Source organism: Leptonychotes weddellii, chromosome 9 (genome assembly GCF_054177405.1).
Source record: "Leptonychotes weddellii isolate Sample4059 chromosome 9, ASM5417740v2, whole genome shotgun sequence".
Classification (NCBI taxonomy): Eukaryota; Metazoa; Chordata; class Mammalia; order Carnivora; family Phocidae; genus Leptonychotes; species Leptonychotes weddellii.
In genome coordinates, this window is record NC_138377.1 from 123384928 (window position 1) to 123409030 (window position 24103).

The 24103-nt window shown below is 45.6% G+C and overlaps 2 protein-coding genes across 12 annotated transcripts in view; one reads left to right on the forward strand and one right to left on the reverse strand.

Annotated features, from left to right (window-relative positions):
* Positions 1-20656, forward strand: part of TM6SF1 (transmembrane 6 superfamily member 1) — a 26731-nt gene extending 6075 nt beyond the window's left edge. For 2 of the 11 annotated variants that reach the window (XM_081831763.1, XM_081831769.1), the window contains exons 3-10: positions 2521-2618; positions 6500-6603; positions 8215-8297; positions 8913-9034; positions 10755-10859; positions 12949-13041; positions 13226-13345; positions 20448-20656. In XM_081831763.1, coding sequence (XP_081687889.1) covers positions 2521-2618; positions 6500-6603; positions 8215-8297; positions 8913-9034; positions 10755-10859; positions 12949-13041; positions 13226-13345; positions 20448-20639 — 917 coding nt within the window. In that variant the 3' untranslated portion in view covers positions 20640-20656. The other 9 variants (XM_081831765.1, XM_081831764.1, XM_081831768.1 and 6 more) reach the window with 9 other exon arrangements.
* HDGFL3 (HDGF like 3) overlaps positions 18488-24103 on the reverse strand; it is a gene marked incomplete at its 5' end in the record, with an annotated part of 27376 nt that continues 21760 nt past the window's right edge. The window contains one exon of the mRNA XM_081831892.1: positions 18488-23266. Within this exon, the coding sequence (XP_081688018.1) occupies positions 23261-23266 (6 nt within the window). The remainder of the gene's footprint in view (positions 23267-24103) is intronic.

Sequence of the window (24103 nt, forward strand, 5' to 3'; positions counted from 1 at the left end):
CCTGCGGGAGCTGGGCTGCGCCTTTACTTGTTCAGTTTCTGCTTTAGCGAGGCTGCGTATCAGACGCCCCCAGACCTCGGTGTCCTGCCGCAGCAACAGACATTTCCCATGTTTCTGCAGCTTTACGGAGATGTAATTGACGTCTGACACCGGGCAGGCGTAAGGTCTACCCCGTGACGATGTGATACACGGCTGCACCGTGAGATGGTGGCCACAACGAGGTTGTTCGCCGTAGGGTCCCTCACCTCACAGAATTACCTTTTTCTGGCGTGTGGTGAGAACATTTAGGGTACAGTGCAGTCTTGTTCACCGCAGTCACCACGCTGTCAACTTACTCATCTTACAACTGGAAGTTTGTACCCTTTGCCCGGCATCTCCCCATGTCCCCCACTCACCGGCCCTGCAACCACCGTTCCAGCCTCTGTTTCTATGAGTTCAGCTTGTTTGGCTTCCACGTCCCTGAGTGAGATCACACAGTCTCGGTCTTTCTCTGCTGACTCATCTCGCTTAGCACAGTGCCCTCAGAGTCCACCCAGGTTGTTGGAAATGGCAGGATTTCCTTCTTTGTTTATGGCTGAGTCATACTCCATTTTGTTTATGCCTGTCTTCTGTACCCACACTTCGGGTACTTCCAATCTTGGGTACAAACATTTAGTGCCCACGCTCACGGGTCTGCAGGTTAGCTAGGACTGTTGTGCATCGGACTGCGGGTCATATTCAGAGCTGTCCCATGTGTCTCCTTGTTCTTGGACCAGCAGCTCCCCATGGTGGGCCCTTCTCATGGCAGAGGAGACTTGGGAGTTGGCCACTGTCACTTCCATGCACACTCCAGTGGCCAAAGGAAGTCGTGTGGCTGAGTCCATCATCAATGGCATGGGGAATATTCTCTGCCCACCGTGGATCTTGGCAAAGGTGGGGAGGGAAAGAAGAATTGTAACTAATTTCTCCCAACTTGCATATAAAAGACCCTGAAGCTTAGGTAAATCATGTGACTTGCCTAAGGTTGGACAGCCAGTGGGGAGATGAGTTGGACCTGTCTGAGTTCAAGGCCCACATCATTTCTCTGGCCCCACACCACCTGTCTTTGCTCTGACCCCAGCCTAGGTTTTGAGAGTGGTCTCCTGCTGCTGTCTTTCCACCCCACTCCGTGGAGCCCATGCTTAGGGTAGATGAGTTGGACCTGTCTGAGTTCAAGGCCCACATCATTTCTCTGGCCCCACACCACCTGTCTTTGCTCTGACCCCAGCCTAGGTTTCGAGAGTTGTCTCCTGCTGCTGTCTTTCCACCCCACTCCATGGAGCCCATGCTTAGCTGACTTGGGTCTCTCCCAATTCCCCAGGATTGAGCACCCTTGTTCCTACACCCTCAGCCCTCTGTTCTCATCTATGTCCTAGCTTGAGCACACTGCAGCCCTGGGGCCGGGGCTTGTCACCTTGGACCCAGCATCCGACACTCCCGTCAGCCTCAGTGATCAGATGCTGAGCGCTTTCTTTCCTGGGGGACCTTCGGGGGCTGATCCTGACAGCAAGGTCTGGAGCACAGACCTGGAAGGCATGGGAAGGCAGGGTCTGTAGGGCAGGGCACTCGCGGGCCTTGCATCCTGGGGAAGATGTGAACACCGGGGGCTTGGCTGCAGACTTGGCAAGGCTGGCTTCCCTTCTCTGGGAAGTAACCTCCCCACTTTATCATGGCTGTTCTTCTGTCCACCTTCGAATTCTTGTCCTACCCGTGCCCGCCACATGGCTTCTGATGGGGTACAGCTTGAAAATGCATCCTTATTGATAAACTAACATGCACTAAGTTGATCTTTTGCCATGTAAAACGTATCATTCTACAGCTGTGTGTTGCTGGTAGCTTTAAGCCTGTTTAGGAGATTCTCACAACCTGAGTGAGATTCTCTAAGACGCTGTGGCTTGGCTTTTTTCGTATTCAATTGTGCCGTCTTGTACCCATTTTAAAAATCACTGGCCTTTCTTCTTACAACTTGCCCATCAGTCATCATCCGTCTTTAGGCTCTTCAGTGTGGACTAGGGCAAACATCAGACGAGCTGGCTGCAGGTGGGATGCTGGTATGGCCCCGGGCAGCCACTGGTAGGTTGTGGAGGATGGATGGGGTGACCTGGTAGGATCCCGTGGCACAGTTAGTGGGTGAGCATGTCATTCTGTCCCCCTGGTGGGTGTCCCCTTGGAGAGAGCACTCGGGCAATGACACGGAGATCCATAACAAAGGCGAGGGTCCTTCTGTACAGGAGGGACCTTCTGTTCGTCCATCTTGACAGTGCCCACTGTCTTCTGGAAAAGATGAAGACGAAGTCACCATTTTTGGTGAATGCCAAGCTCTTAGTCATTGCCTCCTGAGCTACTGCTTTTTAAACTATTGCTTTCTTGGGGCGCCTGGCTGGCTCAGTCAGTGGGGCGTGTGACTCTTGATCTTGGAGGTTGTGGGTTCAAGCCCCACATTGAGTGTAGAGATTTACAGAAATATAAATAAATAAATAACTACTTCTTCCTTTGCTCTAGTGTATGCAGTTTTCGGATTTACCAGCGTGGTGAACCTCATCATAGGCTTGGAACAGGATGGAATCATTGACGGGTTCATGACGTACTACTTGAGAGAGGTATGGGATCGCTTAGTGACTGTAAGCCTTATGCCGAAGGGTCAGCACCCCAAGTCCCATTGCTCAGAAAGATGAAATCCCTACATTTAGTGTAAGGTGGTAAGATCCGTGGTATTTCTTTTACTGCCACAGATGTAGGTGGTTTATTCATGTGGAAAGTGAAGCAGAAAGTTAGGATTTGATCATGGGAGACACTTCTTTTCAGCATCTTCGTCTGATACCTTCTCCCTCACACCTGGTCCACTACCTTTTTCCTTTGCTTGTATTTAATATAAATGAGATACTCTAAAGGAATTTAGTATTTGGTGTCTTATTATTAAAACATTACCATATCCGAAAGCCCAGGTCGGTCTTACGTGTGTTAGAGAACACAGACACTTAATGAAGCCATTTGATGGCGATGATCCTTCCCTCGCTGTCATATTATAGTGCTACCTGCCCTTGAGAGAGCTAGTCCTCTTCCCCTGTTTTAGTGGTGTGATGAATCCAGCTCCAGAGGTTAAGTAACTTACTCAAGGTCACACAGGAAAGTACAGTTTTCATCTGTGTTTCAAGTAACGGCGAGCTTCATATGTTAAGCAAAGGGAGTTTGGATTTTATCTCACATTCAAAGGAAGAATTTGAGTCAGGGAACATGCAGTCAGTTCTGGGAACGATGGGCTTGAAGGGGAGTGTCTGGGCTGAGAGCTGGGACTCAAGTCAGGAGGCTTTTGCAGGGCCAGCAAGGGCTTGAGGATGGCCTAGGCAGAGCCAAGCACAGGAGGTAGGGAGGAGGGACGAATTTCAGAGGCTTTGAGTGCTTGGAGTGGGTAGGACTCAGGGATTAGCTGGGGGTGATGGGGAGAGTAAGGTCCAAGAAGACCTCTTGCTTCCTGCTTTTGGGAGAATGGTGGTGTTATTAAACTAGAGGGATGACGGGGAATTCAGCCCCGCAGACAGGAGTTGGGCACAGGGCATGGGCACACTGTGGAGATAGTGTGGGTTCGGTCCCGGACCGTTGCAATAAAGCAAATATCACAATAAAGCAAGCCACATGAAGGTTTTGGCTTCCCGATGCACCTAAAAGTTGTATTTACACTATACGGTAGTCTATGAAGTGTACAATAGCATTGCGTCTAAAAACCCTATATACCTTAATATTAAAATACTTTTTTGCTAAAAACTTGATTATTATCTGAGCTTTCAACGAGTCCTCATCTTTTTGCTGGTGGAGGGTCTTTACCGTGATGTCGCGGGCTGCTGACTGATCAGGAGGGTGGCTGCTGAAGGTTTGGGGTGGCCGTGGCAGTTTCTTAAAATAAGACAACAGTGAAGTTTGCCGAGGACAGGGAGAGGGAGGGAGGGAGGGATGCAGGTAGGCGAAGCAGTCAGACCACACCCAACAGTCGCCATCGTATATGGGTGCAGTTCGTGGGGCCCCCCAAACAGTCACAGTAGTGACATCAGAGATCACCGGTCCCAGATCACCATCACAAATAGAATAATAATGGAAAAGCTTGAAATATCGCCAGGATTACCCAAATGTGACTCAGAGACACACAGCGAGTAAATGCTGTTGGAGAAACGGCCCCGAGAGACTTGCTTGACGCAGGGTTGCCACAAACCTTCAGTTTGTAAAAAACACAATGTCTGCAATGCACAGTAAAGTGAAGGGCGATAAAACAAGGTCAGCCTGTACGCAGGGAAGCACTGGGCCTGGAAGCAGTCAGGGGAGTCCTCACTGAATTAGTGACACTGCTCTAGCATTTTTTCAAATGGCAATGACATTGGAAGGTAAACATTTTCCAGATAGACGAGGAGGGTGGAGGGCATTCCAAGGAGAAGGGTCGGCTTGATCAAGAGCTTGGAGGTGAGAAAAGGCAGGTGTCTCCCCATGGTCAGCCCAGGGTGCAGGTGTGCAGGGATGATGTTGAGTTCATTTGGGGACATGTGGAGTTTCAGGTGGTGGAGGGACATCCTGGCAGATGTCCCAGTTGGCAGGGCTTTGCAGGTCTTGAGCTCTGAGGACCATTCCTGACGGAGAAATTTGGGGGCCATCTGAGTATAGATGGTACCTGAAGTCTTGCTCGGGAGAAGGGGGAGAGAGAAGATGGCCGAGGGTGGAGTGAGTGGACCTCTGGAGGCCGTGGCCAGAAGAGTCCCTGAAGTGGATTGTGAGGCCAAGAGGCAGACGGAACAGCTGGAGAGCCTGGGACCTCTGAGTCCAAAGAGTGGGGAGCTCTCGGGGAGGAGGTGGCTGCTGAAAGGGGGCAGAGGTTGAGGTGTTGAGGGTGTCAAGCGGTGAGGCATGAGAAGCTGGGATGGGGTGTCGCTCTGGGAAGGTTTGCAGGGCCAGGTTCTGGGCGCCTGGCTGCCAGGTAGGGGAGGTGGGGCCGGGCCTGTGGGCGGCCACCAGCTTTGGGAGGCTTTTGAGTGGAAGAGATGCGTTAGGAGCCAGGCCTCATGAGTCTTCATCTGGCAGGTGGATTGGAAAGAGAGGGAGACAGAGAGACTGTGTGGGACTGGCTCCGTGAGGGGCACTGAGGGCTTGAACAGGGCCATGTACGGACAGGGAGGGTGGCCCGCAGTGACCTCAGAGAGAGAGAATTGACCAGACTTGCCCGCAGACTGCAGAGGAGAGAGGAGTGACAAAAATGGCCCTGTGGCTTTGAGCCAGGTGGGCTGGGTGCTGTCATGGTTCATTGGGAGGCTGGGCGGGGCTCGGCGGAGGGCAGAAGCTGAGGAGTGGAAGGAGTTCAGGGGTGTTTGGAGGGCCCTCAAAGGGCCGTCCAGTTAAAGACACCCATCAAGCCACCAGGCGAGGCCGGCTCCGAGGGCCAGGTGCATAGGCATGACCATGATGTCGTGACATGGCATTGCTTTGTCCAGTCATAGCATGTCGGAGAGAAGGGACGCGGGCACGCAAGTCCAGCTGCCGAGGCACTCCCACCTGCTCCACGGTCCTCATGCCATCAGATGCGTAGGGAGTGGAGACAGAGCAGTCCCTGCCCCGGGAGCGTGGGGCTCCAGCGGGGCCCCTTCTTGGCCGCTGCCGACAGGACTGAGGGCGTCTCAGGGGGACACAAGGCAGGAGAGCATGAACGTGGGAGCGAGGAGAAAGAACGAGGGGGCGTCAGAATGACATTAACCCCCCTGCGAATTAGACCGTGACTTTCTGGGAGCCGTCTGGAAGAGGGAAATGTAGTGCGTCATAAAATCTCATGTTCATAAAATTAATTTCTCAGGAGAAGTGTGGCTTTTCTTGATGGTATGCTCCGTGCTAGGCGTTCGCTATGTGACCTTAGGCTGGTCCTGTGACCCCTTGGAGCCCTGTTTCCTCATCTGTAGAGTGGAGTGAGTTGTGGGTCCCGTAGGGTGGCTGGGAAGGTCGAGGGGGTGGGGTGCCTGTCCGTCTGTCTGTCTGTGTGTCTGGGTGTGGGCAAGATGTGCCTTCCTCAGCCTCAGCCCAACAAGCCTGGGGATCAGCACGCAGGCGAATGACGCAGGGCAGCTGGTGGTTGTGGCGGGCGGAGTCTTCTCTGGCCACCCCCTCCGGCCAGAGCTGACGCACCTTTGGTCCCAGATTTGACTCGGCCTCGGTGCAATAGCCGTGCAACCACGGTTGCCCACGATTCCACCTGCCTGGTGTCACTGTCCACGTGCGTCACCCAGAGGATGGCCAGGCAGGCTCGGGGCCATCCCATGGCAGACTCTGGCGACGGCGGCTCCAGGGCAAAGTTTGTACGGGAAGAGTCCCTTATGGGACTGAGCCTAGGTTTATCTTAGCAGACAAACACAAGCCAGCTCTGCTGTTCCATTTTACTTGAAATACAGGTCTGGTGTCCTGGGTGGAGATGTTTGAGTCCTATTTAAAGTAGACTCCTCTTTTACTCTTTCCTTAGGGTGAACCGTATCTGAACACTGCGTATGGGCACATGATCTGCTACTGGGACGGCTCTGCTCATTATCTGATGTATCTGGTGATGGTGGCTGCCATAGCATGGGAGTAAGTCAGTCCGTCCGCCGGGTGTGTCCCTTTGCCAGCCTAGCAGCCGATACACACGTATGTAAGGAAACCAGACAGAGGGGCAGGGCACAAACAGCTACACACGCACGTGAAGATACGCTCCACGGACATGAGTTAGACGTAGTCAACACAAGTTCCTTTCTTGGCACCGCTGCCTTTTGAACATGTCCCCTTTGGATGATCCCCTGCCATGGGGACAGCTTGGGCAGACCCCTTACGCTTCTGACTCTGTTGTCCAAGAAGGACAGTCTCGTCTGCAGCTGGATCCTCGGGGATGCACGTGGGGCTAAAGAAAGGGGGGCAGAGGCTTACATGACAGTTTCTGGTTTCTGGGGATCGGTGCCCTCAGTTCTGCTATGCCAGGACTGTCGTGTGGAGCCCAGGTGTGGGCTCTTCAGAGACCCCTACCCCAGGAGACTGTGTGTGGCACAGAGGCCTGACGTGAGCAGTGCTCTTGCTGGCTGAGTTCGTGGGACTTCCCCACCCTTGCTGGGACACCCACGGCGGCTTTCTGCTGGCGTCCCTGTCACCCAGAACGTGTACCCTTTGTGGCAGGATCCTTTCAAGCCCAGCTACCTTTCCAGGCCTTCCCGTGGCTCCAGGTTGGAGAAAATGATGCATTCTTGCCCCAGATTGAGGTGGAAATTCAGCATGACCAACTCCTTGCCCTATGCCCCTGCCCCCTCAGTCATGAGCTCAAGGACAGCTCCAGCTGAGTTTGGGACTCTTTCAGGTCCTAGCCTATCTCTTCATGAATGTTCCCAAGCCTCCAGGGCACACGTCAGGTATTTCAGAGAATGCCTGGACTCTGCTTGGAGGCGGCCAGGAGTGGGTTGGAGTTTCTTTGGCTCTATTAGAGAAGTTCTGCTATGGAAGAAGATTCTTGTTTGTCCTCCTGCTGACAGTCCCAGTCATTGTGAACTGGCCTCTTGGGAAGTGGCAGCTCTTGGCTTGGGAGGTGGGGCAAGGCAGAAAGGTCCACCTCCGTTTCCCTTCAGAGAATCTCCCTGTGATCTCTCATGGCCCCTTGTGGAGGTGGGGTAGCAGGGTTACCAGCTGAAAGCTTTTTGTCAACCTCGCCTATGAAGATTCGGGGTCCGTGTCCAGCTGCCCCATTAGGACACGGGCTAGGTGGCACTTATGATCTTCATCACTAGGACTCCGGCCACAATTCTGACACCAGGGAAAGTCCATTTCACATCCTGTTACTCATACTCATTGTAATGCTTTAAAATATGGGTCCAGTTTCCCTTCTGTTTTGAACCGTCTTTTTCCTTTCCTGCTGTGAGTTTCATAGGACACAGTGAAATGCAGGACTCCTTGGACTGTGATTGACCGTGTTGTAGTTTAACAGATGATCAGGGCAGCAAGCATAATTCCTATTCAAAGGACACAAAGAGGGTTCTATAATATATCACAGATGGAAATGAAATTTGATCACTAGGGCCCCTTAGGGTTGATTGATTACTATCGACTCAGTAAGTTGCGATTCATACACTTCACTACTTAGGATAATGCTAATCATGTGGACCATCTTTTGCTAACAGTATTCTAAGACGAGTGAACTAAGCCAACATTTTTTCGTTGCAGGGAGAGTTATAGAACTATTGGCCTCTATTGGGTTGGATCTATTATCATGAGCATTATTGTTTTTGTGCCAGGAAACATTGTGGGTAAGAAACTTTACCTTAACATTCACTTTCCTCTTCTGAAACAATGGCGGCGTGTTTGTAAATAGAGAAGCCATCTTGGTTGTTATTCCAAGCTTACTGAAAAGCGGTTATGCAGAATCCTTCCTTTTCCCCTCCATCATTTCACCTGTTAAAAAATGCTTTTGAGCAACTTTCAGAAGTGTACGCTGAACGATGAGACAATCAGCGATTCCTGACATTTAGGATCTAGAGGGGGTAATTTGTGTCTGCGGCTATCTGCGGTGTGTAAATATTTCTTACAACTTTTTGTATCGTACGTAACTCTTGACACATTCGATAAATGTATTTGAGAACTAAGGCTCTTGAAAGTTAACGTGAAAGAGGTTATCATTTATGTGTGCAAACAATCAGGGTATTATATTAAATATTCTTTAAGAATACGGTAGCTAGGACATGCCTGGTAATGTGCACCTCATAGTTTTAAATTGACCTGTTTTATTTGGTCTCATGAAGAATATGGTCTGGTCCACAGCACAGTGTTAAATGACTTGAGGTGGGTGTCCTCAATGTTACTGGTGTTTAGAGATGCTTTTTGGCAAACGTTTGACTTTCTCTCTCTCTCTTTCTTTTAAATAGGGAAGTATGGAACCCGCATTTGCCCTGCTTTCTTCTTAAGCATACCATATACTTGTCTTCCTGTCTGGGCTGGTTTCAGAATCTATAATCAGCCATCAGAAAATTATAATTATCCCTCAAAGGTGATTTTATTATGTTAACTGTAACCTGGTCCCAAACTCACGGGGCGCACTCACATCTCCCGGCTACTGGATCAAACTGTGCCTCCGGGCACTGGAGGTCTGGGGCAGACCGTTTGACTGCGTTGATTCTGTGCATTGGTCACACCTTAGTTACAGTGGCAGAGATGGTCTGTTTCTGTCTGACTACATCTGCTTCAACTGGCCAGGCTGTGCTTTCTGGACCTTCCTGTGCCCTGGGTCACACTGACTGTTCCCAACAGAGCCTGTTCAGGGTGTGGAGTGTGTGGTTTGTCTGGGGCTGTTAACGGCCTGGTGTTTGAGCATTTGGGTAGCTCTTGCAGAGATGCCAGGGCCTTTCCGAGGGGAGGCTGGAGGGATCCTGCTGTTCGGGGTAGCATACACAGCCTCAGGGTCTAATGTACCAAGGGATCCAGGCACACGAAGACTGGCTACAGGACGTCTTCCGAGACACCTCCCTTCCATTCACAGCCAAGGTGGTCAAGGAAAAGCAGTGCCGGCTGGGCAGGTACTCCGTTAAGGTCTTCATTTCTAAGCCAGTAACATCTAAGTGTCTCTTCCTTTTATAGGTAATAGATCCTTAAGCAAGATCCTTTAAGCAAAGTGATATACGGAAATACGAATTACTAGAGATCGTCAGAACATGATTATTCAGTTGACTCTAAGATTTACAGAATTCCTTAAAATGCACTGTAATTTACAAACACCTCATTTGTAAACAATGAGACACCCGCTGTGCACACTCGGGATGACTCACTGACATCCTTTTGAGGAACGAGGTGGTTGTTACGAAGAAAAAGCGAACGGTACCCATCGTCCTGGGCTCCACGGCTTTTAAAAAAGTCTCCGCGTCAGTGTGTCAACACTGTTCATGCCGTGAGACACAGGACACTGTTACCATTTTTTAAATGTTCAAACACAGTGATGGCCAGGGAGAAATGGACATGGTCACACAGTGCTGATAGGAACACAAATCCAGACTTGCTCTGCAAGGCAATTTGGCGGTGTTATCAACCTTAGCAAATTTAACCCCTTAGCCTAGTAATCCCACGTCGAAGGCCCTGTCCTCGGAAGGTCATCAGAGAGATGCAGTCAAAGATCTTTGTGCAGAATTGCTCACCATCACATTAACAGTGCAAATGCCTAAATGTCCAACACTGTGAGAGTGGCTGAAATATGGTCCTTCCACATGATACTACGTTTTAGAAGAGTTTTTAATAATGTGGGCAAGTGCTTGTAATATAAGATAGCTGTTGAGGGTCCAAAGAACAAATACACAATTGGCTATATGTAAAGTCTTAATTTTGTAAAAAATAAATGTAGATCAGATAGATGATAGATAGCTCTGGAAAAACATAGTGACTCTTAATAGTGGGTTGGGTTTATGGTTACCTTACTTTTAAAATGAACGTATCTTACATTTATAATCACAAAACTCCTATTGCAAGAAAAAAAAATATGACTCTTAGAGCTTGAAAGGCCCTTCAGGATGACCCAGCCCAATCTCACAGAGGAGCAAAGTGGAAGCAGAGAGGAGGAGGGACATGATTTTCGTAAGTTAGGCGGCTAGTGGTTTATGACATGAATCACCTGTCTGCTGAATTCTCTCCCCATCCAGCACCATAGCACTTAGGCGTCAGTAGATCTCAGATTCTTCTTTGGCACTCTGGGCCTGCTCATTGGTTACAAACTCTTATTTTAGGTCATTCAAGAAGTCCAAGCCAAGGACCTGCTGAGAAGACCATTTGATTTATTGTTGGTCGTGTGTCTCCTCCTGGCAACTGGATTTTGTCTGTTTAGAGGCTTGGTAAGCATCACAGATCAAAGTAACATTAAAAAAAGAAAAACATATATTTAATCAGACTTCCTAGTGCCCTCACAACATTCCTCCTGTTAGAGCCTGGAGACCCGGCCCTGCTTGCTGCCACTCTCCCACGTGCACCTCCTTCAGCTCCTTGGATTAAGCCCACCTGGAAGTCTCTTCCTTCCCCGATGTTAGGGTGCCTGAAAAATTAGCTAGTAGAGTCTCATTCTTTTGGTTTCTTTGCTGTTTCTGATTTAAATGTAAATGTCTTTGGGAAGGGTGGTACCTGAGGCCTCCATGATTGTGCTCCCCGGAGTAGGGACATGGCATTGAGGAAGGGCCCAGAGTAAGGAGTTAGGATCCTGGCTATTTACCAGCTGTGTGGCCTTGAAAAATGACTTAACCTCTTTGACCTCAGCTTCTTCTGAGGTACTGTTATAAAATAACAGTACCGATCTTACGGTGCTGTTCTGAAGATTAAATAAGAGAATAAACATCAAACACTTATACGTGGTAAGTGTTCACTACATGGGGTTACTAGTGACTATTTTTTTCTTAATATTTTATTTATTTATTTATTTATTTGAGAGAGAGAGAGTGCGAGAGAGAGCACAAGCAATGGTGAGGGAGAAGCAGGCTGCCCATCAAGCAGGGAGCCTGACGTGGGACTTGAGCCGAAGGCAGACACTTAACTGACTGAGCCACCCAGATGCCCTACTGGTTACTATTTTTATTGATGGATGATCCTTTGCAGTGCTTAGTTTCATGGTTTATTCTTAGTGGAAACGAATTTCAGCAGCCAGAATCATATGGGTAACTATATTCAGCCTCAGTGACAATTACTCTTCTAAGCCTGCCGGCTTGCACAACAGTTGGGGAGCCGAGTGGCAAGTGTGAACTGATGTAGCTGACTTACTGTCTTGGGGTCCTTGAACCATATACTCTGTGCGGCTGGCTGGGTTCAGAGCGAGAAGCTGTCTTAAGAGCGGTCTCCATCAGTAAATCAGGAATTTCCTGGGGTCGAGTCAGCTAATAGGAGGAGTGGCACAGGGAAGGGATGTAAAGGAGAAAGCAGAGCCGTAGGCTTTGCTCAGAGCACAGAGCAGTTAAAACTGCTTTTTTCCCCTAAGTAATCTCCATGCCCAACATGGGGCTTGAACCCATGATCCCGAGATCAACAGTCACACATGCTACCGACTGAGCCAGCCAGGCGTCCTTAAAACTGTTCTTTGGTTACTTTGCTCTAATTCCCAAAGCGAAAAGAACAACAGTAACAACAAAAATGAGCCCCAGCTGTATTCCTGCATAGCCGTATCCACTCTGTGCACCAGAAAGATGTGCGCATGTGGGCAGGACTTTTGCAGACGGGCTTTTAAGTTTGGGCCCGTTTTTTACCAACTCTGCTACTGGCCCGTGTTCATAGATGCTATCTAGACGGGACAGCATTTATGGCCAAAGACATGAGGAGTGATGCAGGAGGGAGGGGACTCAGAGGGGACCTGGCTGGTTACGTGCCAGAGAGACTGTGTCTCTTCTGTGGCCAAGAGCCTGCTGTGACCAACTCTGCTCCCCGCTCCCTTTCAAAGTGAACACAGGATGTGGCTTCACACAGGACGACCCTGCTTTCAGATCACCCTTTACTGCCCCCAAAGGCCCTGTGCTCCGTGAGCCACTGGAGAGAGGAGGAGGCTGTTTTTTTAAAGTCTGCAATGCATAGTAAGATGAATTTGGTCTAGGGATGTGCTTTTCTTCCCGCAGAACAGCTGGCTAGCTATTTATTCCCAGGAGAAGTGAAACTGGTAATCTAGCGCGAGCTGCGAGCTGTGTTTTGGCCGGTGGAAATCTAGATACTTAGGAGGTACCCAAGAATAGAGCATTAGTTATTTCCTGCTCTACTGTTAACTTCTTCATCTCCTTCGAGTAGATCTGTAGAATATTTTTCTTTCCCTTCTACTGATGAGCTTCTACGATACACAGTTTTTGTTAAATAGCAAAACAGCTTGTGGCTGAACCCGGAACATTCAGCCCTCTTAGCAAACGTTGAGAATCAGATGTGATTGTAACTTTATAATGAATTCGTTTTTGTTCCCAGATTGCTTTGGATTGCCCAGCTGAGCTCTGCCGATTTTATACACAATTTCAAGAGCCCTACCTAAAGGATCCTGCTGCTTACCCTAAAATCCAGGTCAAGTAGTTATGAAGCCCATGGTCTTTCTGAAGTTAATGTTCATTCTTTAAGAATGGGAACGTGTGGACCCATGTAGGAAACGGGAGTTAATATTCTCAGAGATAAAAATGTTCGTCTTTGGTGCTTTTCGTCAGGCCAGGCTGTGAAGTTGCTGACGATGTTATTTCTCTGTTCAATGCAGATGCTGGCCTATCTCTTCTACTCTGTCCCTTACTTTGTGATTGCGCTTTATGGCTTAGTGGTTCCTGGATGCTCCTGGATGCCTGACATAACACTGATGCATGCCGGAGGTCTAGCTCAGGTACTAAACATACGCTCTGTTCAGAACGTCCGCTGGGGATCTGGCTGTCATTGTCGAGAATCTGAGAAACATCTCTTCTTGGTGTTTAAGGGTGGGTGGGAAACAGGTCCTAGACTCGTCCCCTTTTGTTCTGCAGTTCTTTGGGAGACATTTCTGCGTATGCATGTTATTCAGATCTTGCAATAACTACATGGTAGGTGTGGCAGCCAGCTCTACAGGTGAGGAAGCTGAGGCCCAGTGAGGTTAATGGTCTGTCCCAGGTCACACACCCAGCAAGGGGCACCGCTGGTTCCCGGTGCTGTCTCCCAGTCTCTGAACACCATGGCTACTAAACAAGAATTGAGAGCCGTCGTCTTTGAGATGTCTGTCTCACACCGAAGATGTCAGAATTCTGTTGTGCTACAGTACACTGAGCCAGGGAAACTGGGTTTGAGAACATTCTGTTGCCAGTCATGCCATTCCTTCCCCCTGCTACTCAGTCAAGGCCCTGGCCTCGAGCATGAGCACGGGTTCAGTGAATGCTTACTTCACTGAACTGGAAATAAAATTATCTATGGAAGTGTATTATTACCCAAAGTACATTTTTACAAGGTAACAGCAAGACAAACTGATCTTATGAACAAGGAAGAAAATTATTAATTTTATCTTTCCCCCCTTCTCACTATAAATAAAAAAGAAACAAATGAATCCATCTTGTAAAATCATTCTCTTGCATCTTGCTCTTTTCGAGCAGGCCTCAGAATGAGGCTCATGTGGAAGCGGTCAGAACATACAGTTTTGGGACAGTACAATAGCACTCTGCCATTTACAGGCTGGGAAAATAGCTATAGGATTCATGGGTTAATACTTTAGGCTAACTCCTCCCAGTCTGAGGTAATTCTCAATTACAGAATTTGAGTATTAGTATCAAAAAAGTTGGTACAGCATCCGCCAAGTAAGGGTTCCTGTTCTTTCCCTGAAGGACTTAAGAGGGAAGAGAACTAATATTTACCCTCTTGGCAGACCTCTGACTAGCTGATTCCTTAGGCCAGATTTTGAGCCTTTATTTCCATATCTTCCAATACCAACTATAAGCTGACTTCCAATTTTCTGTCTTTAGGCCAAACTGTTCCCAGACTCCTAGACCTAATCCCAGACTCAGTCTTTTCACTTGGCTGTCTTGGAGTTAGTGTCTAAAATAGGACTCCTGACCTTCCCTACACCTTACCCCCATTTCCACCATCCCTGCAAACAGCCTTTTCCATTCCCTCACCACTACATCTAGCCCGTCACCAGGTTTAGTTCTGTCTCCAGAGGAATCCGCAAACCCAGCGCGTACAGCTCATGGCCCTACAGTGGTCTGCGCTCTCACCTCTTACTTTACGGGAGGCAAAGCAGGCTAAGTGTTGTACTTACTTATCTGTAAAGATGGGCTGTGTGCTCTGCTGGAGTAGGAAATACGCAGGGGCTTAACACAATGAAGTCTTCTTTCTTGCTTGGGCAAAGATCATGTGGGATATTTTCAAGAGCCAGGCCTGGCACCAACCCGACTGACTGCACGGGAAGCAGATGAATGTGGTCTTCCTGTGTGCCCCAGAAGAAACAGTGTGACGAATACAGCATTACCCCTGCAGTTTTGTTTTGTTTTTTTAAAGCCTTACTTAAAGATAAGAAAGCAGAGGCTCTGGGCAGCTTATTACTTGCCTGGGGTCACAGTTACTAAATGGCAGAATAGGGATCTGGAATCCTGCCTGACCCCAATGCCCACATTCTTCTCCACTGGTATCCCTCTTCTCATGCAGACGTTAGGGGCGGTGGGGTCCTACGGCACAAAGCCAGACCTTTTATGGGCCTGGAGGAGCCAGCCTCTGGGTGGTGGGAGGCAGGGACACAGCGTGCACTGTGTTGGGCCAGGGAAGCGTTTAGGTGTTGCAGCGGGCAGCAGGTCAGAGGGTGGAGTAAACCTTGGCTTTTATTTTCCTGGCCTTATTCTCCCGCGCTCCCCAGGAGAGAGGGCCTCCCACCAGCCTCTCTCTCACCAGTCCCTTCCTTCGAGGATTAGCTTGCTCAGAGTTTGACGTGGTTGCCGTCCCTCTCCAGGCCCTGTACCTGGGTCTGCCCCGTAGTGGGCCCTGGTGCAGGAACATGGACCGTCATCATCGAGGGGGCTGACAAGAGTGAGCCACTGTTGGACCCAGCCAGGCGGACAGTGGGCAGTCAGGAGGCTTGGGAAGGTCACACCTTGGGGGCCAGGGGGCGCTTGAAGCGATAGCACTAAGACTAATCCCGACTGTACCTGCTGGTGAGGGCCAGGCCTGCAGACAGGCCCCGTGGCTCCAGCCAGGCAGTTCGGGGAAGGGCGGCGGGGCTGATAGAGCCCTCAGCAGCAGTAGCAGGGGCTTCAGCCAGACCCCAGGCCTTGCCGGAATCCTTGGGCTTATCCACCACTGCCGAGTTTGACAAGGTAGCTGGAGGCTACAGGCCAGAGCCTGCAAATGTCAGAAGGAGGTTTCTCCCAACCCAGAACGGTGTCATCTGAGAACTGGGTGTCTGACAGTCCCACAACTCTGGGCTGGGCTTTAATATCTATCTACTCGGAGTGTTTAGCCAAAGGAAAAGTTACAAATCACACTGGAACCAAAGTGCCCATGATGAGAATGTTGAATTCCAGGTATGTGATTGGTTTTCTACCTGGCCAATACTGGCTTCTGAAACGAATTCTCGCCTTGGGAGGGCATCTGAAACTTTCATCACAGAAAACACCCTCCCTAGCCCAACTCGCATCCCTCGCTGCTAAAACTGTCATTTAGAAGGTTTATGCACTCACGATCCCACTAACTTTATCAAAGTTTGCATTTCTTGAAAGGCCTAGTGAACACCCAAGACTCTGTGATTTAGTAAGAAAAAAAAATCTTTGAAAAATTTCTAGATCAGTACAAGTCCATGGAAAACGTGTTAAGTTCTTATGGGTCCCTGATTTCAGATTCTGTAGGAATCTGCCAAATCTGCTGTCTTCAGAAATCAAAAAGTAAAATAAAATCAAATAAGCAGGACACATTTTACACCAAAGAGCCAGTGGGGACTTATTCATAACTCAATTGTCTTTTCTTATAAAATTCCTATTGTAGGATTGAAGTTGCAAGTCTAGTTTGAAAAGTATTGCAGGCTGCTTAGATCCACTTATTATTAGTACCTTCTAGCAACTGAAGAATTTTTCTCTGCTAAAATATCACTGAACATTAGAAGAAAACAATCTAGTCAATATGGTTAAGAGCACGAGCGCTAGAGAGACTGTGTCGTTATCTCAGCCTGTCCCTGAGGAGCTCGTGACCTTCACCACCTTGGATTCCTCTGCTGTGAAAGTTAGGATAATACAGGAGCTTTCTCCTAAAGCTGCTGGGAGGGGATTAAATGAGGGCATATATGTAAAAGGCTTACAACAGTGCCTGGCACAGAATGCGCTGTGGGTCTTTGTTGCTGTTCTTCTTGTTGGTTTAAGATTCCCAACAGGAGTCTAGAGAGGAAGTGCCTTGTGTTGCTCAGGAGATTCATTCATCTGTAGCCATGTGTAACAGATATTATTACCTAAAGATCAGAGAGACTGGGAGAGAGCTTTGGGATAGACTCGCAGTGGGTTTGTCAGGGAGCCTGCCGCCCATCCAGTGCCACCCACAGCCCTGGAAGCAGGAACAGTCTCCCCTGGGTTGGGAAACACCCCTTCCCACTGGCTGCTCAGACTCTCCCACTCCCTGGCTACAGCGGATGCTGTGTACTTCCTCACAAAAGGGTCTGGAAGCTTATCTGTGGATAATTTGGTTGTAGAGTTGACTCTCCTGGAGGCGAATTTTATGTTTTTTTTCCTTATGGAAACCTTTAGGAAATACCTGAAAGATTTCGGAAGAACACGGATAATTGGGATACTAACGCAAATCCTCTTTTAATAGTTTGCTTCAAGTGTAATTCATAGAAAACATCTTTATTTAGTATTAAAATTAGACTTTGGGTTTAATGTCTTCACATGATTATCCTTTGGTGGAGACAGATCGTCTTGAAAATGTCAAAAGGTCAGCAAGGGTATCTAGAAACAAAGAGCCCACCTGAGTTCTCAACAAAGTAGAATTTCAGACATGAACAGGCGATTCTCTTGGCACTGCCCTAAGCACTCCACAAAGATCAGCTCATTGAACAGGCATAGCAATCCCTATGAGGTAGGCTCCATTATTATCCTACTTTTATAGATGAGGAAGCCAAAAAAGGTTACATACCTAACCCAAGGTCATACTGCCGGTAGAGATGGGCTCTGACACTGGAGGTCTGGTTCCAGATGCAGTGTTCTTAACCCCTGGACTGTGCTGCTCAGAAAACCCTAAAAAATGACACAGTTCTGGATTAACTACTTATATTGTATCAGCCAAATAGCCTGGCTGTTGTCCCAATATTAGTTTTGGCCTATGATACTTATGTGGACACATGATACTCTTTCAGCTCTTCTTTCTGGAACCGAGATCATGATTTTTAGCCATCCTTTCCATGTTGTCTCTAAATATAAGAAAAGGGAGCTATTAAAATTTAACCGTTCTTGGCTTTTTTTTTTTTTTTTTGGCCGCATTTTCCATTCTAATCATCCATTAAAAAAAAAAAATCAAAGCATATCTTGTAAATTTACTTGAGGTGGAAGCTGACTTAGAAGGGCAAGAAAGAGGATTAGGGGCTCCCAACGTCAGATCACTGAACTTGGCAGAAGTTTCTGGGCTCCACAAGTCGTACCTATGATCCTGGGTGACAGCTCAGCGGCACTGAGCCCGGAGCCCCCGGATGCCAGCCCAAGTGCCAGGCTGAGCTCTCGGTCCTGCCATCGGCAGGCCTCGTGTGCTGGGGGAGGGAACCGTTCTCAGCGAGACGGGGTTTTTCCGAAGCCTGGGGAGGAAGCAGTGGTTGGGTGCTGACTCAGGGGGAGGTGTGGCCACCGTAAAGACACCTGTTAGAGTGCACCCATTGCCAGAAACTGCAGAACGCTGGCCTCAGGCTTCTCTCACCTGCGGACACCTCTTTGCATTAGAAACATAAGTAGGTAATTCTGGAGATGGCAGGCCTACCGAAATAGGTATAAAAATAGAGAAATGCTTTGTAGAACCTTTCTGTACTTTGACAGTCACAAGACCATTGTTGTTTAATGTTTATTGAGCTCTAACAATGCGAGAGGCGCCACACAAAACATTAGACACAGTACCTGCCCGGTGGGCTTACAATCTAATCTAAGAACATGATCATTTTGTAATGTTGCCATGATTTTGCTGTTTTTTGAAAATGAGGTATTAACTGCACTGGGGAGTGCAGGAAAAGAGCCTACGGAATCACTGACTTTTTATGCAGGTTTCCCTATGCAAGTAGGCATGATTGCTCATATTAATCTCTCAAAGTACGGTTGGCACTTGCCCAAACCTGGTGATTTTTGTCATGTGTACAAGTGTCTATAAAGACAGAGACACCCAACACACATTTCTGAAGATCGAGGTTCATATCTGGCCTCTAGTCCAGAAGTTTGGTTATACTATTCAGAAAAACAGTGTTACTCAAAAGAAGCCCGAGGGAAAAACGGCAACAGGGGCCAAGCTCCTGATCAGTGCTCCTAGAACTACCCAAGAGCGGCTCCTCGGAGCAGCCCCTCCAGTACCCTTTACCCACAAGGCCGTTTGTCTTCAGCGCCCGGAGATGGAATGCTTACCATCTGCGGGGTGCCCTCTGGGCCTCTGCCTGGGGGACATGTGCTTGAGGGCAGAGCCCTCACGGAGCCTCAGGGATCACAGTGCAGATAGAGGTGGACAGTTTCTGTGTTGGTCCTTGGTAACACGCCACACTAATTTCTTATCTCCAGAGAGTAGCAAAACTGTACTGTGAGGTCCCTAGAATGTATCAGTACTTTGTAAAAATGTAGCCTGTTAAAGTACCTGTCACTGATACAGATCCATACACATGCTGCCAATGAAAGCTTGTCCTTTTCTTCTCTTGGTAAAGTCAAGTGCTAAGGAACACTTTTATCTGTTAACCACTTAGCAGAATAAACTGATTTCATACAGAAGGAAGTGTAAGAACTTATACGTATTTAAATAAGCAAATTATTTAGTTTTTCATTCTTATTCTGTCACTTCTTTAGGTTATAGTATCTTCTCTCTTCACTTTGATCCTGATGAACTAATAATTCATCACTTGTCGTATTTAGATTTCCAATCCTTTATTCACATATAGCTTAGATTTCCAGACTCCAGGGTTGCATTTTGTAACAATACGAGAATCCTGAGGAAATCCTCACACAGAAGCCTTTTCTAATACAGTTTTCCCCTGTGCTTATGAAAAAGTATCAAAAAAGATACATTCTGAATGTACGTTATGAACAAGTATATAAGTACAAATGGGAAGCTCTAGCCTCAGGTTATGCTGACAAGCTGTACTTCTAAATAAATTAGAATTTGATTTGAAAAGGTTGCCTACATGTACATTTACCATTTTATAAAGAGCAACCACAGTCCTACCCCCACCCAAGCTGGTAACAACCTTACTTACAAAACAACCCTTAAGTATTTTTAAAGTTGCATAAAAAACAAATACATGAAGAAATAAACAGAAAATATATAATGAAGGGCTTTGAGCTTTTGTTGCAAGGAATAGGTAAAAAAGACTGATTAATGAAGCTGAGGTCCTCAGTGCTTCTCTTTAAATAGCTATATTAAAAATATTTTCACTTTCTAAACTCTGTACTTTCTTCATTTTTATTGGAACACATTTAGTAAGCCACAATGAGTGCCTGTATAGATCTCCAGAATGCAAATCAGAAGGGAAAAAAACCTGAGATTTTATTCAATTTTTCTTTTAAATTGAGCACTAATGTTTGGTAAGGGGCACTGGATGGATGATAAAGCCACACTAAGGAAGGTTTACTTTATTTGAACAGTTATGTTAAGACTGGCCCTAAATTCAGTGAAATCCTGAAGATTATGGATTGTTTGAGGGTACTGGTTTTGAGGGCACAGGAAACATGGTCTGAATGAGTCATCCAGAACACATTGTGAATCCAACTGAACACAGAATTCATGCTTACCTCCCCCCTTTTTTTTAAATGCAACAGGCTCAGTTTTCTCACATCGGTGCTTCTCTTCATGCTAGAACTGCTTATGTCTACAGAGTCCCCGAAGAAGCGAAAACCCTTTTTCTAGCATTAAACATAGCATATGGAGTTCTTCCTCAGCTCTTGGCCTATCGTTGTATCTACAAACCAGAATTTTTTATAAAAACAAAGGCAGATGAAAAAGTTGAATAAAGATATTATTTCATGTTCTTCCTCTCTAGATTACAGACTTTTGTTATCCTGGTACTGATATTTTGTCCCATTTCACTCCCTTCCCATACAGGAATATTTAAGAATATGTAAATTCTTGCTCTGCACTCTTTGTGTGAGCTCTCATATGGTTTTGTGTGGGTAAATTTTCTTTTTTTGAAGGAAAAGTGAAGTTGAGAAACAGTTTGTTTAAAGAAATATATTCAAAATTATTTGTGAATAAGCTTGACCTTCTATTTCAATATTTTGTTTGCACATATTAAATATAACTGTAAACAATTACAACTTAGCTCCTACAATAGTGAGCATGAAAATGAACTATTCAAAAGTGAATATGGCCTATGCATATTAAAAAATTCAAAACAGCAAATACATACTGGAGAGATACTTTTGGCATATAAGATACATATGTGTCATTATTAACCTCAATATAAAAAGCAAATCATCACAATATTTTAAAATGTTATTTGAAATATGTTTTCCCAAGGAAAGTATATTATTTACTGCTGTTTTAAAAATTGCTTTTAATAAAATTTTTTTGTGAGTCTAAATAGCTAAGGAGGGATTGATAACTTTATCATTACCCTTAATGAATACTTGTTTTATTGGTGACTGGAAATATTTCTATTGTATTTCTGTGTATATTTTTAATAAATTTTTTTTGGCCTTTTATGAAAACAAATCTTATTAAATTTGAAACATTTTGTAATTTTTTTCAGAAACAGTTTTGTAGTCTTTAGGATTTTTATTTTAAAAATCTGTCAGTTACATGTTCCAATTCAAAATGTCATCTACATTCTCCTTATGTTTTAGTGTGAGCAATGAAGAGGACTTTTGATGAATTAATTAAATCTCATTAATTTAAGATTGAACTAAAACACTCAAAATTAAAAAGTACTTTTCAAGGAAAAAGAACCGGAGTGGCATCCCTACTATCTTTTAATGAACTTTTCATATTTGGAATTATGAGTATAGAGAAAAATTAGTATTTGTTCAGCAAGAGAAACAAACTCAAACTCCAGCCGCCCTCTTGGTGCCCTAGAGGGGTAAGCAGACGGTGCTCTCATATGCTCAGCTGCCATAACCAGCACCGTGCTGAGCACCGTCCTCAATGGCCCTGGGCTTTTAGAACGTCTCACATTTTCTCTTCATGTTATTTATTAGCTCTTCACCAAAATAAGAAAACAAAAAGAAAATGGGAGTTGAAACCAATGCGTGGATAATGTCAAGGGTGCGAATTTAGGGCCCACTGAGCTGGTAAGTATTATCTGAGATGTGCAAGCAATAGTGTAGCCATTCCTTTCCCTCCCCCACGTTTACAAAAAACCTAAAACCCAGGCAGTGTTTAAAAAAAAAAAAGAAAGAAAGAAAAAGAAAACCCTCACCTGCACTTGATTCTATTGTCAACTTGCTGTTAACAATTTTTGCTTTAATATATGAATTACATTAATACCTCACATTACATAGATGAAGCCAAATTACACTAACTTTGTTGTTTACAACCTCAAATCTTACTCCCAGTACACATTCCAATAAATTTATTCTGTAAAAACAATACATTTTTTTGTTTTTGATTTTTTTTTTTTACAGTAAATTTTTCAACTACAAACCTCGAGTACGCGAAAGATGTTCCAAGGACAAGCATAACAGGATTGATAAAACTCAAACTGACTAAATGTGTTCTCACAATATAAGCTGGCATAAAAATAAATAAAATTCTCTATTATCACAATAGCAACAATAATGTACACATAATAATGGTTTGTGGATGAATATCAACTATTCTAATTCTAGTTCCAAAAGAAAACAATGGTTCATTTAAAAGTCAATGCTTTGTCTGATTTCCCATAGGGCTACTGCTGATTCCAGCTTTAAAATGTAAATTATCCACCTTGAGTGATTAGCTCAAATTGTATTGGCATTGGGGAAAAAATAAATCATTGCCTTTATTTTGGAATAACACAAAAGACTCACTAACTTCACATATAAAAACTGAGTTTGTGTACGTAACAATATGAGTTTTGAGAAGTATAAGCTGTCGACTAGCTATTTCTAATACGGAATAGATATTTTACAATATGATTAAACTTTACACATGGCCTCAAAACTGTAGGACAATTTTAAGTTCATCTTCAATATGCTAACATTATGTGTTTAGGAACTGGTTCCTGGGTTCTGTCACAGAGAGGAAATCCCTTAAGCATTATGTTGAGTGGTCATTTTTAAAAAATGCTAATTTATATTTAATGGGGTGTCTGGTGATAGTGGAGTAAAGGCAGGAGAATGATGAATGTAACTGCCTTGATAAAAGGATCCTAGACATGTATAAGTCTGTGCAAAAATCTTGATAATCCTTAGTGGTTAAGGGCAACTTCATGCAACCAAATAACATGAAATTAAATCAATAACCTTAAAAAAGGCTAAAATGTCTTTTTTTCCCCCAAACACAACAGAGAGGAATGTGAATAATGTACATACAAACTGGGGTTCTGTCAATGACAACAAGGAATATGTGTTGGTTCATATCAAATCCAAGATTATTAGACAACCAAATGTATAACCTTCTTGTGGTTTCTCTTAATGTGCAGCATTCATTATGGTAGTTAGGTCTGTAAAAAAAAGAAAGAAAACAAGCCTTTAGATGATTTAGGATATTAACAATAAAAGCTATCCATACCTATAAAGTATATAATAAGTGGGGCTTTCTGAGATTTTAATCTGTACTGCAGCATTAACAATACTCAGCAAGAACAGCCCGTGAAGCTTTGCTTGATCCGTATCAGTTCAGAAAGCTAAAGGAGGTGCTAGGGCATCTTTAGTGCCCCGTTCAAAAACAGGGAACAAAACAATGAACTCTGTCTGCTGTCTGGCAGGGACAGAGTGCAGCAGTGTGCACTCATACAGCTCAGGACAATGTGTATTGCTGGGATAAAGTCACTGGAGAAACTGAAATAACCCATCTTTGTGAGGACTGTGGTGTTAGAAAGAAAGGTAAGCTGCTTCAAATTTAAAAAGCATTTGGAATGTGTGCAAATTATTCTGTATAATTTTTTCTTTCTGTGTAATATTTATAACTTAATTACTTGGGACATATGGCTCAAAGAAATACAAGATTTAACAAAATCAAGATGTACGAAAAGAAAGGAAGTCTAGATTTCTTTTAAAATTTAGATGGCAACCGTGTGACAAAATATTTCCATATCCGAAAAGAACTCCGTTTCAGTCTGGGTCCTACTTTAAATTGTATCAGGTTACATTTCCTCAGAGGGATGCTGTTTTTGTTTTTTTCATCATTAACCCAAATACATTACTCTCCCCACCCCCTAATGCTCTCAAGGGATGAATGAAAGAGGGAACTCAGGCCCCAATATTTTTTCCTAAAACAGCTTGCTTCCATTCTTCCCTTTGCTAACTGAATGAACTTGCTTGTGAGCTCAGGAGTGCTC